Source organism: Oncorhynchus mykiss, chromosome 9 (genome assembly GCF_013265735.2).
Source record: "Oncorhynchus mykiss isolate Arlee chromosome 9, USDA_OmykA_1.1, whole genome shotgun sequence".
NCBI classification, from domain to species: Eukaryota; Metazoa; Chordata; class Actinopteri; order Salmoniformes; family Salmonidae; genus Oncorhynchus; species Oncorhynchus mykiss.
The window spans coordinates 9,037,454-9,055,416 of record NC_048573.1 but is presented as its reverse complement, the minus strand read 5'-3'; the positions used below and the strand labels follow the sequence as shown (position 1 = coordinate 9,055,416).

The following is a 17,963-nucleotide window of genomic DNA, read 5'->3' as shown; positions in this document are numbered from 1 at the left end:
CCCTTTTCTTGTGGCAACAGGTCACAAATCTTGCTGCTGTGATGGCACACTGTGGTATTTCACCCAGTAGATATGGGAGTTTATTAAAATTGGATTTGTTTTAGAATTCTTTGTGGATCTGTGTAATCTGTGGGAAATATGTGTCTCTAATATTCTCTCTCTCTCTCCCTCTCTCTCTCCTCAGTCCATCCTCAACTCCATGCTTCCCAGGGCATCTATGTCTAAAGAGGTGGATGCAGGTGTTCTGTCCATCATCTCGTACCCGGCCTTCGCTGTAGAGGACATCTCTATAGTCAACATCACCAAGGAGAAGATCATATCCAAACTACAGGTCAGGACACTGTTATGTCACCCTTATGACAGGGCTATGCAGTGTTATGTCACCCTTATGACAGGGCTATGCAGTGTTATGTCACCCTTATGACAGGGCTATGCAGTTTTATGTCGCCCTTATGACAGGGCTATGCAGTGTTTTGTCACCCTTATGACAGGGCTATGCAGTGTTATGTCACCCTTATGATAGGGCTATGCAGTGTTTTGTCACCCTTATGACAGGGCTATGCAGTGTTTTGTCACCCTTATGACAGGGCTATGCAGTGTTATGTCACCCTTAATGATAGGGCTATGCAGTGTTTTGTCACCCTTATGACAGAGCTATGCAGTGTTATGCCGTGTTATTTAACCCTTATGGCAGGGAAAATGGCATATATTATATGTATTGGTATGTATCCCTTATGACAGGCTTATGCAGTGTTATGTAATATAATGGAACCCTTATGACAGGGCAATGCAGCGTTATGTACTATAATGTAACCCTTATGACAGGGCTATGCAGTGTTACGTACTATAATGTAACCCTTTTGACAGGGCTATGCAGTGTTATGTACTTTAATGTAACCCTTATGACAGGGTTATGTAGTCCATAGAAAACAACACCAAGAAGAAGATGGTATCTGAACTGCAGGTCAGGGTCAGCCAGTGTCTCTCCTAGATTATTATTGGTTAAGTTTGTCCCCTTCGTTGGATTTCCACGTGGGGCTCAAATCAACATTCAGGCCCTTTGTTATTTAAGTTGTCAATATAAATCAAAGTCAAACTCTATTAGGCAGAGTTTGGCTGAGCATGTTTACATTTTTCATCGCTCTCTTTCTCTTTTCTCAGGGTCGATATGGATGCTGTAGGTTTCTCAGGGATGGACACAAAACACCTAAAGAGGTAAAAACATGCTCTCTCTCTCCATCTTTCTCTCTCTCTCTTTCTCACTCTCTCTTCATATTTCTCCCTCTCTCTCCATCTTTCTCACTCTCTCCATCTTTCTCTCACTCTCTCTTCATCTTTCTCCCTCTCTCTCCATCTTTCTCACTCTCTCCATCATTCTCACTCTCTCCATCTTTCTCTCACTCTCTCCATCTTTCTCTCACTCTCTCCATCTTTCTCTCACTCTCTCTCTCTCCATCTTTCTCTCTCTCTCTCCATCTTTCTCTCTCTCTCTCCATCTTTCTCTCTCTCTCCATCTTTCTCTCACTCTCTCCATCTTTCTCACTCTCTCCATCTTTCTCTCTCCATCTTTCTCTCACTCCATCTTTCTCTCACTCTCTCTTCATCTTTCTCCCTCTCTCTCCATCTTTCTCACTCTCTCCATCATTCTCACTCTCTCCATCTTTCTCTCACTCTCTCCATCTTTCTCTCACTCTCTCTCTCTCCATCTTTCTCTCTCTCTCCATCTTTCTCTCACTCTCTCCATCTTTCTCACTCTCTCCATCTTTCTCTCTCCATCTTTCTCTCACTCCATCTTTCTCTCACTCTCTCTTCATCTTTCTCCCTCTCTCTCCATCTTTCTCACTCTCTCCATCTTTCTCACTCTCCATCTTTCTCACTCTCTCCATCTTTCTCTCTCTCTCTCTCTCTCTCTCTCCATCTTTCTCTCTCTCTCTCCATCTTTCTCTCTCTCTCTCCATCTTTCTCTCTTTCTCTCTCTCCATCTTTCTCTCTCTCTCCATCTTTCTCTCTCTCTCCATCTTTCTCTCTCTCTCCATCTTTCTCTCTCTCTCCATCTTTCTCTCTCTCCATCTTTCTCTCTCTCTCCATCTTTCTCTCTCTCTCCATCTTTCTCTCTCTCTCTCCATCTTTCTCTCTCTCTCTCCATCTTTCTCTCTCTCTCCATCTTTCTCTCTCTCTCCATCTTTCTCTCTCTCTCTCCATCTTTCTCTCTGTTCCCCTCTCTCCCTCTCCTCCCTCCCTCCCTCCACATGTTTATTTATTTAACCGTTATTTATATCTCACCACCCACCAGTCATAGTCACTTCTACATTTGATTAAATGCGTCTGCAGTCATGGGATGTGTTCAGACTATGGGCTTTATCAGAGGAACAGCACCTATCCATCGTAGTAAGAATCTGTTATGTGCGTTAATGTGGTATCTTTATTTGTGTGGAAACACTTCACCATTAATATTATTATTATTATTATTATTTTTTATTTTTTTATATAGCTGGGACTCAACTATCCCAAATGCAGATCTTTTTAAAATCACTAAAATATGTATTCATCAGAACCCGAGTTTTGAGCTTTTAAAGTTAAAAACGAAGAAAACAATTCAAAAATTCCTTTACGTTTTTTTCAAATTGCATTGAGTCATGAAAAGAACAACACCATTCAGCTTGGTTGTTGTCACTATATTTATAATCGGTATTGTTTGTATTAAATAATCATTACTAGAAGTAATTATCACACTGTACAATAATATGCATATACTGTACCTTGCTTGCTCCTTGTTGAATATGCTCTCTCATCTCTCCATCCATGATGAGGTGACAGACGATCGTTGGGACCACTTAAAACAATCCTTGATTACCAGTATTTCAGAGCATACTGGCAGTTTTATTGACAATTTTGGCAGCTTTTTCTCAAAGTATTGACAACTGACTAGCTAAGTCAAACAACAAACAACATATCGCTATTTATCTGAGAAGTCAGCTGTCGGCTTCAACGATGATTGATGACTAACTAGAAAATGGGAAGACTGTGTTACTATTAGGAGCCCAATCTCAATCCAAATTCACACCCCTTCTCGCCTGTGTACTCGTTCACACCCCCTCAAAGATTAAAATCGGTGGATTGTTGTAACTATTGGTAGACAATTGATCTACAATTCACATGCTTTTCCATCTGTGAGGGGAGTGAAGGCACTTGGCCACGGATATCAAGAAACGCCTCGAAATGAAAGAGCTAACAAACGACAGCAAGATGCCTCACTTCCAACAAGTTAAGAATAAGATATTGATTGCTTTTGCTACCTAAAATAAAATAAAAATTCAGAACTTGTGAAATTACTGCAATAATGTTAATATATTTTGAGCACTTTTCATGTAATTTTGGCCAGCTAATACCCACTGATCAAACCGCATCGGAAGAAAGTGTGATCCTGTTATGAACGTTATTTCCAGCGTACGACAAAATGACAATCCCATCTACTTGTATTCATAGCTAACTACACTGTTGATTGTAAATGATAACTTTATACTGCTACATTGCTAACTACTTTAGCTAGCTAATTATTCTGTGTCTAAACCAGCCTGATTTAATTGATTTGTAGCATGTTATCTTGAATTGGGTCAAGTCAGCTGCCACACTCGGGTCAGGGAAGTTTGAGCTAGCTTTTTCACGTTGGGCATGCTAGCTAACGTTTAAAAAAAACTTGGATATTAACCATTTCCCTCAAGTAAACATACAATATAATTTACATTACCCTTAAAGTAAAGGGTTTAAAGTATCAAAAATAACTAAAATCTAGATTTCCACAAGGACTGATTTTCGTAGCATTTTGGATTTTTCCAACAATGAGTCGGTGCGACATCCACAGGTTCTCATGTCGCCTCACATCTCCTCAGAAAAATAATCCTGGAACTGTACTTTGTTTTATTGCCCTCCTTTTCATCCATCTCCTATTGTTCTCTCTCCATAATTCTGTGGTTCTGTTCCCTCCCTCCTTTTCATCCATCTCCTATTGTTCTCTCTCCATAATTCTGTGGCTCTGTTCCCTCCCTCCTTTTAATCCATCTCCTATTGTTCTCTCTCCATAATTCTGTGGTTCTGTTCCCTCCCTCCTTTTCATCCATCTCCTATTGTTCTCTCCATAATTCTGTGGTTCTGTTCCCTCCCTCCTTTTCATCCATCTCCTATTGTTCTCTCTCCATAATTCTGTGGCTCTGTTCCCTCCCTCCTCTTCATCCATCTCCTATTGTTCTCTCTCCATAATTCTGTGGCTCTGTTCCCTCCCTCCTTTTCATCCATCTCCTATTGTTCTCTCCATAATTCTGTGGCTCTGTTCCCTCCCTCCTCTTCATCCGTCTCCTATTGTTCTCTCCATAATTCTGTGGCTCTGTTCCCTCCCTCCTCTTCATCCATCCATCTCCTATTGTTCTCTCTCCATAATTCTGTGGTTCTGTTCCCTCCCTCCTCTTCATCCATCCATCTCCTATTGTTCTCTCTCCATAATCTGTGGTTCTGTTCCCTCCCTCCTCTTCATCCATCCATCTCCTATTGTTCTTTCCATAATCTGTGGTTCTGTTCCCTCCCTCCTCTTCATCCATCTATCTCCTATTGTTCTCTCTCCATAATTCTGTGGTTCTGTTCCCTCCCTCCTCTTCATCCATCCATCTCCTATTGTTCTCTCTCCATAATCTGTGGTTCTGTTCCCTCCCTCCTTTTGATCCGTCCATCTCCTATTGTTCTCTCTCCATAATCTGTGGTTCTGTTCCCTCCCTCCTTTTCATCCGTCTATCTGCTATTGTTCTCTCTCCATAATCTGTGGTTCTGTTCCCTCCCTCCTTTTCATCCATCTCCTATTGTTCTCTCTCCATAATTCTGTGGTTCTGTTCCCTCCCTCCTTTTCATCCATCTCCTATTGTTCTCTCTCCATAATTCTGTGGTTCTGTTCCCTCCCTCCTTTTCATCCGTCTCCTATTGTTCTCTCCATAATCTGTGGTTCAGTTCCCTCCCTCCTTTTCAGCCATCTCCTATTGTTCTCTCTCCATAATTCTGTGGTTCTGTTCCCTCCCTCCTTTTCATCCATCTCCTATTGTTCTCTCCATAATCTGTGGTTCTGTTCCCTCCCTCCTCTTCATCCATCCATCTCCTATTGTTCTCTCCATAATCTGTGGTTCAGTTCCCTCCCTCCTTTTCAGCCATCTCCTATTGTTCTCTCCATAATCTGTGGTTCTGTTCCCTCCCTCCTCTTCATCCATCCATCTCCTATTGTTCTCTCCATAATCTGTGGTTCAGTTCCCTCCCTCCTTTTCAGCCATCTCCTATTGTTCTCTCCATAATCTGTGGTTCTGTTCCCTCCCTCCTTTTCATCCATCTCCTATTGTTCTTTCCATAATCTGTGGTTCTGTTCCCTCCCTCCTTTTCATCCGTCCATCTCCTATTGTTCTTTCCATAATCTGTGGTTCTGTTCCCTCCCTCCTTTTCATCCATCTCCTATTGTTCTTTCCATAATCTGTGGTTCTGTTCCCTCCCTCCTTTTCATCCATCTCCTATTGTTCTCTCCATAATTCTGTGGCTCTGTTCCCTCCCTCCTTTTCATCCATCTCCTATTGTTCTCTCTCCATAATTCTGTGGCTCTGTTCCCTCCCTCCTTTTCATCCATCTCCTATTGTTCTCTCTCCATAATTCTGTGGTTCTGTTCCCTCCCTCCTTTTCATCCATCTCCTATTGTTCTCTCCATAATTCTGTGGCTCTGTTCCCTCCCTCCTTTTCATCCATCTCCTATTGTTCTCTCTCCATAATTCTGTGGCTCTGTTCCCTCCCTCCTTTTCATCCATCTCCTATTGTTCTCTCTCCATAATTCTGTGGCTCTGTTCCCTCCCTCCTCTTCATCCATCCATCTCCTATTGTTCTCTCTCCATAATTCTGTGGTTCTGTTCCCTCGCTCCTCTTCATCCATCCATCTCCTATTGTTCTCTCTCCATAATCTGTGGTTCTGTTCCCTCCCTCCTCTTCATCCATCCATCTCCTATTGTTCTCTCCATAATTCTGTGGCTCTGTTCCCTCCCTCCTTTTCATCCGTCTATCTGCTATTGTTCTCTCTCCATAATTCTGTGGTTCTGTTCCCTCCCTCCCGTCCCAGGACCCTAATCGTCTATACTATGAGTCTGCTGAGCTGAAGCTCTTTGAGAACATAGAGTGTGAATGGCCCCTGTTCTGGACCTACCTCATACTGGATGGCGTCTTCACCAACAGCCCAGAACAGGTGGCTATATAGCAGGTTAAATAATACTACTAATAATTCTGGGGTGCTTATATAGTCCTGTTTCACTGTCTGTACAAGTGGGGTAACCTGTACGTGTGAAATGGAAATGTTTATGTGTGTTTGTTTCCTTGCTCAAGGTCAGAACGATGCCTTCATAGCATTGCCTTGACCTGTCATGTCTCTGTTTGTAAACCGCTCAGGTCCAAGAGTACAAGGATGCTCTGGAGGGGATTCTGATCAAACAGAAAGACGGGATCTGTCTACTTCCAGAGCTCTACAGCGTTCCACCCGATAGGGTAAGACTGGAAGGTCAGGGTGTAGTGGTGGCTTAATGGAACCTTCACAACATTTCCCAGAAGTCCTGGTTGGTAGATTCCCGGAATGGGAAGGGAATAAGCAGGAAGGAACTCCATAATCCTGAAAACACCTGGGAGTTTAGCAAGCCTAATCACACATGTGAACACATTTGGTTTATTACAGGTGGATGAGGAGTATGTAAACCCCCACTCTGTGGAGAGGGTCCCTCTGGGGAAGCTCCCTCTAAAGTGGGGCCAGTCCCTTTACGTCCTGGGAAGTCTACTGGCAGAGGTGAGACGTCACTCACTACACTAGCTAGTGTACACTATACTACACTACACACACTACACTAGCTAGTGTATACTATACTACACTACACACACTACACTAGCTAGTATATACTACACTACACACACTACACTAGCTAGTGTACACTACACACACTACACTAGCTAGTGTATGCTACACACACTACATTAGCTAGTGTATACTACACTACACACACTACACTAGCTAGTGTATGCTACACACTACACTAGCTAGTGTACACTATACTACACACGCTACACTAGCTAGTGTACACTATACTGCAAACGCTACACTAGCTAGTGTACACTATACTACAAACGCTACACTAGCTAGTGTACACTACTGCAAACGCTACACTAGCTAGTGTACACTATACTACACACGCTACACTAGCTAGTGTACACTATACTGCAAACGCTACACTAGCTAGTGTACACTATACTACAAACGCTACACTAGCTAGTGTATACTATACTACAAACGCTACACTAGCTAGTGTATACTATACTACACACACTACACTAGCTAGTGTACACTCTACTACACACACTACACTAGCTAGTGTATACTATACTACACACACTACACTAGCTAGTGTATACTATACTACACACACTACACTAGCTAGTGTATACTATACTACACACACTACACTAGCTAGTGTATACTATACTACACACACTACACTAGCTAGTGTATACTCTACTACACACACTACACTAGCTAGTGTATACTATACTACACACACTACACTAGCTAGTGTACACTACTACACACGCTACACTAGCTAGTGTACACTACTACACACGCTACACTAGCTAGTGTACACTACTACACACGCTACACTAGCTAGTGTACACTACTACACACGCTACACTAGCTACACTAGCTAGTGTACACTATACTGCAAACGCTACACTAGCTAGTGTACACTATACTACAAACGCTACACTAGCTAGTGTATACTATACTACAAACGCTACACTAGCTAGTGTATACTATACTACACACACTACACTAGCTAGTGTACACTATACTACACACGCTACACTAGCTAGTGTACACTTTACTACAAACGCTACACTAGCTAGTGTACACTATACTACAAACGCTACACTAGCTAGTGTATACTATACTACACACACTACACTAGCTAGTGTACACTATACTACAAACGCTACACTAGCTAGTGTATACTATACTACACACACTACACTAGCTAGTGTACACTCTACTACAAACGCTACACTAGCTAGTGTACACTCTACTACAAATGCTAAAATAGCTGGTGACTAACTGCCATTGGGTGATAAAGTCCTCTCTCCGGTATTGTATGGTAAAGCTTTGGCTTCTCTGTGTTCTACAGGGTTTCCTTGCCCCTGGAGAGATAGATCCTCTCAACCGACGTTTCTCCACCATCCCCAAGCCAGACGTGGTGGTGCAGGGTGAGACCTGAAGGCTACACACTGAATAATATGTCTGTGTTTGATAAAAGAGTCTGCTAAAGGACCATATTTAATGGCCAGTTTATACTTGGTCTAACAACATGTCTGTAGACAATTACAATCTGATCAAAACAACAGGTCATTTATACTCGTGTGGAGTGTTGATCGTCACTGCGACTGGCGGTTTCCTTGTCATGGTTACTAGTTACTACAGCAACAAGACCAAATCCATCTGTGACAAAGTGGTGCAGGAGTTCTACAATTCTCTTATAGAATGACCTACTTTTATTTTTGTCACATTCACAACCGTAAGGTATTTTCTGGAAGCTCGCCATCTTTACCTGATGTGGGTTAATTTTTCTGCGATAATGAAAATAAAATTAGCTGTTATACTGGTTAGCCAGCTAGCTAGCTAAAAAATGAACCAAAATATTGTTTAGAAAGTTGCTTGTAGTTGACATTTTACCTAATTTTTTTAACTGATTGGTTTATAGGCGTTAAAATAGAGCAAGTATGCTATTCGGGGGAACACCGGGCTGCTGATGTCTGACAAGAATATAATGTTTATGATGTCGCTATGGCAACTGTCTACAGACATGTCGATAGACCAACTGTAAACCAGCCTTAATAAATACTGTATACTGAATGTTGCTATTGAATATATATATACAGTTTGGACACCTACTCATTCAAGGGTTTTTCTTTATTTTGACTATTTTCTACATTGTAGAATAATAGTGAAGACATCAACTATGAAATAACACATGGAATCATGTAGAAAACCAAAAAGTGTTAAACAAATCAAAATATATTTTGCACACTCTTGGCATTCTCTCAACCAGCTTCATGAGGTCGTCACCTGGAATGCATTTCAATTAACAGGTGTGCCTTCTTAAAAGTTAATTTGTGGAATTTCTTTCCTTCTTAATGCGTTTGAGCCAATCAGTTGTGTTGTGACAAGGTAGGGGTGGTATACAAAGATAGCCCTATTTGGTAAAAGACCAAGTCCATATTATGGAAGGAACAGCTCAAATAAGCAAAGAGAAATGACAGTCCATCATTACCTCAAGATGTGAAGGCCAGTCAATAGGGAACATTTCAAGGACTTTGGAAGTTTCTTCAAGTGCAGTCGCAAAAACCATCAAGCGCTATGATGAAACTGGCTCTCATGAGGACCGCCACAGGAAAGGAAGACCCAGAGTTACCTCTGCTGCAGAAGATAACTTCATTAGAGTTAACTGCACCTCAGATTGCATCCAAAATTAATGCTTCACAGAGTTCAAGTCGCAGGCACATCTCAACATCAACTGTTCAGAGGAGAATCAGGCCTTCATGGTCTAATTGCTGCAAAGTAACCACTACTAAAGGACACTATTAAGAAGGAGAGACTTGCTTGGGCCAAGAAACACGAGCAATGGACATTAGACCGGTGGAAATCTGTCCTTTGGTCTGATGAGTCCAAATTTGAGATTTTTGGTTCCAACCGCCTTGTCTTTGTCAGACGCAGAGTAGGTCAACAGATGATCTTCATTTGTGGTTCCCACTGTGAAGCATGGAGGAGGTGTGGGGGTGCTTTGCTGGGGACTCTGTCAGTGATTTATTTAGAATTCAAAGCACACTTAACCAGTATGGCTACCACAGCATTCTGTAGCGATACGCCATCCCATCAGGTTTGCGCTTAGTGGGACTATCATTTGTTTTTCAACAGGACAATGACCCAACACCTCCAGTCCGTGAAAAGTATATTTGACCAAGAAGGAGAGTGATGGAGTGCTGCATCAGATGACTTGGCCTCCACAATCACCCGACCTCAACCCAATTGAGATGGTTTGGGATGAGTTGGACTGCAGAGTGAAGGAAAAGCAGCACATGTGGACTGTTGGAAAAACATTCCAGGTGAAGCTGGTTGAGAGAATGCAAAGAGTGTACAAAGTTGTCAAGGCAAAGGGTAGCTACTTTGTTTAACACTTTTTTTGCTTACTGCCTGATTCCATATGTATTATTTCATAGTTTTGATGTCTTCACTCTTATTCTACAATGTAGAAAATAGTAAAAATAAATACAAATCTTGAATGAGTAGATGTCAGCTTTTGAGTGTTACTGTTTATATTGATTTATTAATCATTTTTTAAGTTTGTTGCATGATTGTTGAAATCATCTCATAACATACTTGTTTACGGAAGAACCCAACAGTCAAGAACATTTTACAGAGAAAATGACATATTTCTAGCTATTTTAATAGTGAAATAAGGCAGTCATAACTCCTATGTTTTTTCCTGTAGTGTCTATCCTGGCAGAGAACGAGGAGATCCAGGAGTTGTTGATGAAGAATGGGATAGAGGTGGAGACAATAGCCGACATACACCCCATCCACGTCCAACCTGCTAGAGTCCTCAGCCACATTTACGCACGACTCGGTAAACAGAGAGAGGGAAGGAAGGGAGAAAGTTAGGGAAGAATGGGATAGAGGTGGAGACAGTAGCTTACACACCCCATCCACGTCCAACCTGCTAGAGTCCTCAGCCACATTTACGTATAACTCGGTAATAAATCTTTCACTACCATACAAAAAAGTTTTTGACGGCAAGAAAATACCATTACAAAAAAGAAAAAACTGGTGAGCTATTGGAAGCCACTTCTACACCGGGCGGTGACGGCCAGTTTCCCGGACCCTAATCCTAGACTAAAAAGCATGCTGAATATCAAATCAAATTGTTTTTGTCACATGCGCCGAATACAACAGGTTTCACCTTACAGTGAAATGTTACTTACAAGTAACAAACAATTTAAGAGCAGCAGTAAAATAACAATAGCGAGGCTATGTAGGGGTACCGGTACAGAGTCCATGTGTACAGGTTAGTCGAGGTAATGCGTACATGTAGGTACAGTTATTAAAGTGACTATGCATAGATAATAACAGACTAGCAGCAGTGTTAAAGGGGGGGAGGGGGGGGGTCGGCAATGCAGATAGTCTGGGTAGCCATTTGACTAGATGTTCAGGAGTCTTATGGCTTGGGGGTAGAAGTGGTTTAGAAGCCTCTTGGACCTAGACTTGGTGCTCCAGTACCGCTTGCCGTGCGGTAGCAGAGAGAACAGTCTATGACTAGGGTGGCTGGAGTCTTTGACCATTTTTAAGGCCTTCCTCTGACACCGCCTGGTAAACAGGTCCTGGATGGCAGGAAGCTTGGCCCCAGTGATGTACTGGGCCGTACTCACTACCCTCTGTAGTGCCGTGCAGCTGTAGAACCTTTTGAGGATCTGAGGACCCATGCCAAATCTCTTTAGTCTCCTGAGGGGGAATAGGTTTTATTGTGCCTTCTTCACGACTGTCTTGGTGTGCTTGGAGCATGTTAGTTTGTTGGTGATGTGGATACCAAGGAACTTGAAGCTCTCAACCTGCTCCACTAAAGCCCCGTCAATGAGAATGGGAACGTGATCAGTCCTCCTTTTCATGTAGTCCATGGTCATCTCCTTTGTCTTGATCACGTTGAGGAAGAGGTTGTTGTCCTGGCACCACACGGCCAGGTCTCTGACCTCTTCCCTATAGGCTGTCTCATCGTTGTCGGTAACCAGAGACTGGGGCTGACTGGTAGACCCTACAGGAGGATTGGATGTCTAGGAACTTCTAAATTCTATGTCATCCGCAACACCATCTTTGCCTTCACACCACAGGTAGATACAGTACCATTTTGTGTGTGTGTACTTCTTACCTTTTCACTGTTGTGTTATCTGCTAACTTAATGATGGTGTTGGAGTCATGCCTGGCCGTGAAGTAATGAGTTGACAGGGAGTAAAGGAGGGGACTGAGCACGCAGCCCTGAGGGGCCCCCGTGTTGAGGATCAGCGTGGCGATGTGTTGTTACCTAGCCTTACCACCTGAGGGCGGCCCGTCAGGAAGTCCAGGATCCAGTTGCAGAGGGAGGTGTTTAGTCCCAGGGTCCTTAGCTTATTGATGAGCTTTGAGGGCACTTTGGTGTTGAACGCTGAGCTGTAGTCAATGAACAGAATTCTCACATAGGTGTTCCTTTTGTCCAGGTGGGAAAGGGCAGTGTGGAGTGCAATAGAGATTGCATCATTTGTGGATCTGTTGGTGCGGTATGTTAATTGGAGTGGGTCCAGGGTGTCTGGGATAATGGTGTTGATGTGAGCCATGACCAGCCTTTCAAAGCACTTCATGGCTACGAATGTGAGTGCTACTGGTCGGTAGTCATTCATGCAGGTTACCTTAGTGTTCTTGGGCACAGGGACTATGGTGGTCTGCTTGAAGCATGTTTGTATTACAGACACAGACAGGAAGAGGTTGAAAATGTCAGTGAAGACACTTGCTAGTTGGTCAGCGCATACTCGGAGTACACGTCCTGGTAATCCGCCTGGCCCTGCGGCCTTGTGAATGTTGATCTGTCTAAAGGTCTTACTCTCATCGATCTGTACTCTTCCTCTTCCCCAGGACGTAACCAGAGACTGGGGCTGACTGGTAGACCCTACAGGAGGATTGGATGTCTAGGAACTTCTAAATTCTATGTAATCCGCAACACCATCTTTGCCTTCACACCACAGGTAGATACAGTACCATTTTGTGTGTGTGTACTTCTTACCTTTTCAGGACCCCATTGTCCTAACATTTCATCTAAATGTCCTGACAAGGTAGGAAAACAACAACTTTTTTGACAAGTCAGGTTGTTTTTCATGTCCTGAATTTGTTCAAATGCTATTTTAAGGTTAAGTTAAGGGAAAAAAATGTTTGACCATTTAAGAATGATTTTTTCCCTAACACTGAACCTAACTCTACTCCTTAATCCTAACTTTAACCCTAACCCCCAAAAGACTATCCCTAACCTCCCCAAAATGTCATGAAAATAAAGGTGTGTAAAAGCTGAAGCTACCAAAACTATTGCTCATGGTGGACCAGAACAATGAATATAAACTCTATTGTAAGACCTGATCACCTATAGCATGTAGTCTACCTACCTATAGCATGTAGTCTGTCTACCTACCTATAGCATGTAGTCTGTCTACCTACCTATAGCATGTAGTCTGTCTACCTACCTATAGCATGTAGTGTGTCTACCTACCTATAGCATGTAGTGTGTCTACCTACCTATAGCATGTAGTGTGTCTACCTACCTATACCATGTAGTGTGTCTACCTACCTATAGCATGTAGTGTGTCTACCTACCTATACCATGTAGTGTGTCTACCTATAGCATGTGATCTTCCTACCTATAATATGTAGTCTTCCTACCTATGACATGTAGTCTAGCTATAGCCAAATGTAGTCTAGCTATAGCCAAATGTAGCCTAGCTATAGCCAAATGTAGCCTAGCTATAGCCAAATGTAGCCTAGCTATAGCCAAATGTAGCCTAGCTATTTTATAGCATGTCGCCTAGCTATAGTATAGCATGTCGCCTAGCTATAGCATAGCATGTCGCCTAGCTATAGCATAGCATGTCGCCTAGCTATTGTATAACATGTCGCCTAGCTATAGCATGTAGCCTACCTATAGCCAAATGAGTGTAGTATTTTCCGGATGTAGCTTAGGCTACTTTTATTCTGGTAAAACACCATTTTCAACAGCACATTTGATAATATTAACCTAACAAATTACATTGGTTGTCATTCAACCTATTAAGCCTAATATTTCGCAAGGCATTTTAAAAACATTTGAATGCTGAAGGTGACGCACAGATGTGCCAGATCAGGAATAGGCCTACCTCTCGTAGGTCAGCGAGAGAAGCTGTACACATAGCACAGTTTGACTCGGCTACTGATATTACCTGGGGTTGTTAGGCAAGAAAAATGATTTGTAGATCAATGACTGTCAACCCAATTACATTCGTAGTTCGACACTGAAGTAGAGGACACAGTTATTACAAGATGAGGGGTATTTTCGGAAGGTAGAAAGTAATTTAAGCAAAACATTTTAGTGAACCGGCGATTCGTAATGTTTTGAATCGATTTTCTGACCGATGCATGGTTACATTAGTGGTCCTGTCGACCGATGCACACACAACTTTTAACATAACTTTTGAACTGGGGACTGATGAGTGTCCTTACATGACTTTCTAGGATCATTTCATCATTCAAATGCTCCTTTATTTGGACATCACTTTAGACAGTAGCTACTGAATGTCCCGGGAAGAGAGGGATAATTACTAGTCTTTTTTACTCCCTCCCTCCCTTACTCCCTCCCTTACTCCCTCCCTTACTCCCTCCCCTCCCCTCCCCTCCCCTCCCCTCCCCTCCCCTCCCTCCCTCCCTCCCTCCCTCCCTCCCTCCCTCCCTCCCTCCCTCCCTCCCTCCCTCCCTCCTCCCTCCCTCCCTCCCTCCCTCCCTCCCTCCCTCTCTCCCTCTCTCCCTCTCTCCCTCTCCCTACCCCTCCCTCCCTACCCCTCCCTCCCTCCTTCCCTCCCCTCCCCTCCTCCCCTCCCTCCCTCCCTCCCTCCCTCCCTCCCTCCCTCCCTCCCTCCCTCCCTCCCTCCCTCCCTCCCTCCCTCCCTACCCCTCCCTCCCTCCCTCCCTACCCCTCCCTCCCTCCCTCCTTCCCCCCCTCCTTCCCTCCCCTCCCCTCCCCTCCCCTCCCTCCCTCCCTCCAGTTCATAGATCACCAGCAGTTCTACTTGGCGTTGGACAACCAGATGATTGTTGATATGCTCCGTACAGACCTGTCCTACCTCTCCTCTCGATGGAGGATGACTGGAAGACCCACTGTCACCTTTCCTATCTCTCAGACCATGCTCAGTGAGTCACACAGCAGGGTGTGTGTGTGTGTGTGTGTGTGTGTGTGTGTGTGTGTGTGTGTGTGTGTGTGTGTGTGTGTGAGCTCATTGTCCCTGTATGTTTCAGCTGAAGACCACTCTGACTTGGACCCTGCGGTTCTGGCCACTCTGAAGAAGCTACAGGATGGATACTATGGAGGAGCAAGGTGAGGGCTCCTTATTCATTCATTCATCTGTCGGTTTGTTTGAAGAAATGGAAGGAACAATAACAATTTTTTTTTCGTTTTTGTTTAATCGTTCAATCTTTTGATCATTCATGCATTTAACCATTCATACATTTTTTCTGAAATCACTTGGTCATACACACACACACACACACACACACACACACACACACACACACACATTTACTCACTTAGTACCTTCCCTCACTCAGACATCGATCCATTCATTTTTCTCCCTCCAGGATCCAGACGGGGAAGCTCTCTGAGTTCCTGACCACTTCCTGTTTTGCCAAACTCAGCTTCCTGGATGCCAGTAAGCATGCGGGCGGCATGGGCCAGCAACAAGATGAAGATGATGATGATGACTATGGATGCTTTGCTGAGCATGGCTTGACCTTCCATGGTGGTAAGAAAGGGAGGGGGAAGGAGGATGGGGAGGGATAGAGGTATTTTGGTATTTTATTAGGATCCCCATTAGCTGTTGCAAAAGCAGCAACTACTCTTCCTGGGGTCCAACACAAAACATGACACAAAACATAATACAGAACATCAATAGACAAGAATAGATCAAAGGCAGAACTACATACATTAAAAAAGGCACAAGTAGCCTACATATCAATACATTCACACAAACTATCTAGGTCAAATAGGGGAGAGGCGTTGTGCCTGGAGGTGTTGCTTCATTTGTTTTTTGAGACCAGGTTTGCTGTTTATTTCACCAATATGAGATGGAAGGAAGTTCCATACAATAAAGGCTCTATATAATACTGCTTCCTAGAATTTGTTCTGGATTTGTGGACTGTGAAAAGACCCCTGGTGGGTTGTCTGGTGGGGTAAGTGTGTGTGTGTGTGTAAGTTGACTATGCAAACAATTTAGGATTTTCAACACGTAAATGTTCCTTATAAAAAGAAGTGATGCAGTCAGTCTCTCCTCACCTCTTAGCCAAAAGAGACTGGAATGCATAGTATTTATATCAGCCCTCTGATTACAATGAAGAGCAAGATGTGCCACTCTGTTCTGGGCCGGCTGCAGCTTAACTAGGTCTTTCCTTGCAGCACTGGACCACACGGCTGGACAATAATCAAGATTAGACAAAACTAGAGCCTGCAGGACTTGACCACACGGCTAGACAATAATCAAGATAAGACTAAACTAGAGCCTGCAGGACTTGACCACACGGCTGGACAATAATCAAGATTAGACAAAACTAGGTCCTGCAGGATTTGCATTTTGGAGTGTGGTGTCAAAAAAGCGGAGCATCTCTTTAATACGGCCAGACCTCTCCCCGTCTTTACGACCATTGAATCTACAGTTGAAGTCAGAAGTTTACATAGACTTAGGTTGGAGTCATTAAAACTTGTTTTTCAACCACTCCACAAATTTCTTGTTAAAAAAAACTATAGTTTTGGCAAGTCGGTTAGGACATCTACTTTGTACATGACACAGGTAATTTTTCCAACAATTGTTTACAGACAGATTATTTCACTTATAATTCACTGTATCACAATTCCAGTGGGTCAGAAGTTTACATACACTAAGTTCACTGTGGCTTTAAACAGCTTGAAAAATTCCAGAAAATGATGTCATGGCTTTAGAAGCTTCTGATAGGCTAATTGACATAATTTGAGTCAATTGGAGGTGTACCTGTGGATGTATTTGAAGGCCTACCTTCAAAACTCACTGCCTCTTTGCTTGACATCATGGGAAAATCAAAAGAAATCAGCCAAGACCTCAGAAAAAAAATTGTAGACCTCCACAAGTCTGGTTCATCCTTGGGAGGAATTTCCAAATGCCTGAAGGTACCACGTTCATTTGTACAAACAATAGTACGCAAGTATAAACACCATGGGACCACGCAGCCGTCATACCGCTCAGGAAGGAGACGCGTTCTGTCTGCTCGAGATGAACGTACTTTGGTTCAAAAAGTGCAAATCAATCCCAGAACAACAGCAAAGGACCTTGTGAAGATGCTGGAGGAAACGGGTACAAAAGTATCTATGTCCACAGTCAAACGAGTCCTATATCGACATAACCTGAAAGGCCGCTCAGCAAGGAAGAAACCACTGCTCCAAATCCGCCATAAAAAAAACGGTTTGCAACTGCACTTTTTCAAGAAATGTCCTCTGGTCTGATGAAACAAAAATATAACTGTTTGACCATAATGACCATCGTAATGTTTGGAGGAAAAAGGGGAGGCTTGCAAGCTGAAGAACACCATCCCAACCGTGAAGCACGGGGGTGACAGCATCATGTTGTGGGGGTGCTTTGCTGCAGGAGGGACTGGTGCACTTTACAAAATAGATGGCGTCATGAGGGAGGAAAAATGTTGAGGACAAATTGAAGCAACATTTCAAGACATCAGTAAAGAAGTTCAAGTTTGATTACCAAATACTAAATGAGTGTATGTAAACTTCTGATCCACTGGGAATGTGATGAAAGAAATAAAAACTGAAATAAATAATTCTCTCTACTATTATTCTGACATTTTACATTCTTAAAATAAAGTGGAGATACTAACTGACCTAAGACGGGGAATTTTTACTAAGGTGTATGTAAACTTCAGACTTCAACTTGATATGTTTTGACCATGACAGTTTACAATCTAAGGTAACGGCAAGTAATTTAGTCTCCTCAACTTGTTCAACAGCCACACCATTCATTACCAGATTCAGCTGACGTCTGGAACTTAAGAAATTATTTGTACCAAATACAATGCT

The 17,963-nt window shown here is 43.0% G+C and overlaps 1 protein-coding gene across 3 annotated transcripts in view; it reads left to right on the top strand.

Moving 5' to 3' along the window:
* The window catches only part of phka1a (phosphorylase kinase, alpha 1a (muscle)), a 53,651-nt gene that overhangs the window by 21,947 nt on the left and 13,741 nt on the right, over positions 1-17,963 (top strand). For all 3 annotated transcript variants that reach the window (XM_036987261.1, XM_036987258.1, XM_036987260.1), the window contains exons 8-18: positions 185-331; positions 1,162-1,215; positions 6,131-6,253; positions 6,454-6,549; positions 6,734-6,841; positions 8,226-8,304; positions 10,587-10,721; positions 12,752-12,861; positions 14,899-15,043; positions 15,149-15,227; positions 15,488-15,651. In XM_036987261.1, coding sequence (XP_036843156.1) covers positions 185-331; positions 1,162-1,215; positions 6,131-6,253; positions 6,454-6,549; positions 6,734-6,841; positions 8,226-8,304; positions 10,587-10,721; positions 12,752-12,861; positions 14,899-15,043; positions 15,149-15,227; positions 15,488-15,651 — 1,240 coding nt within the window. The remainder of the gene's footprint in view (positions 1-184; positions 332-1,161; positions 1,216-6,130; positions 6,254-6,453; positions 6,550-6,733; positions 6,842-8,225; positions 8,305-10,586; positions 10,722-12,751; positions 12,862-14,898; positions 15,044-15,148; positions 15,228-15,487; positions 15,652-17,963) is intronic.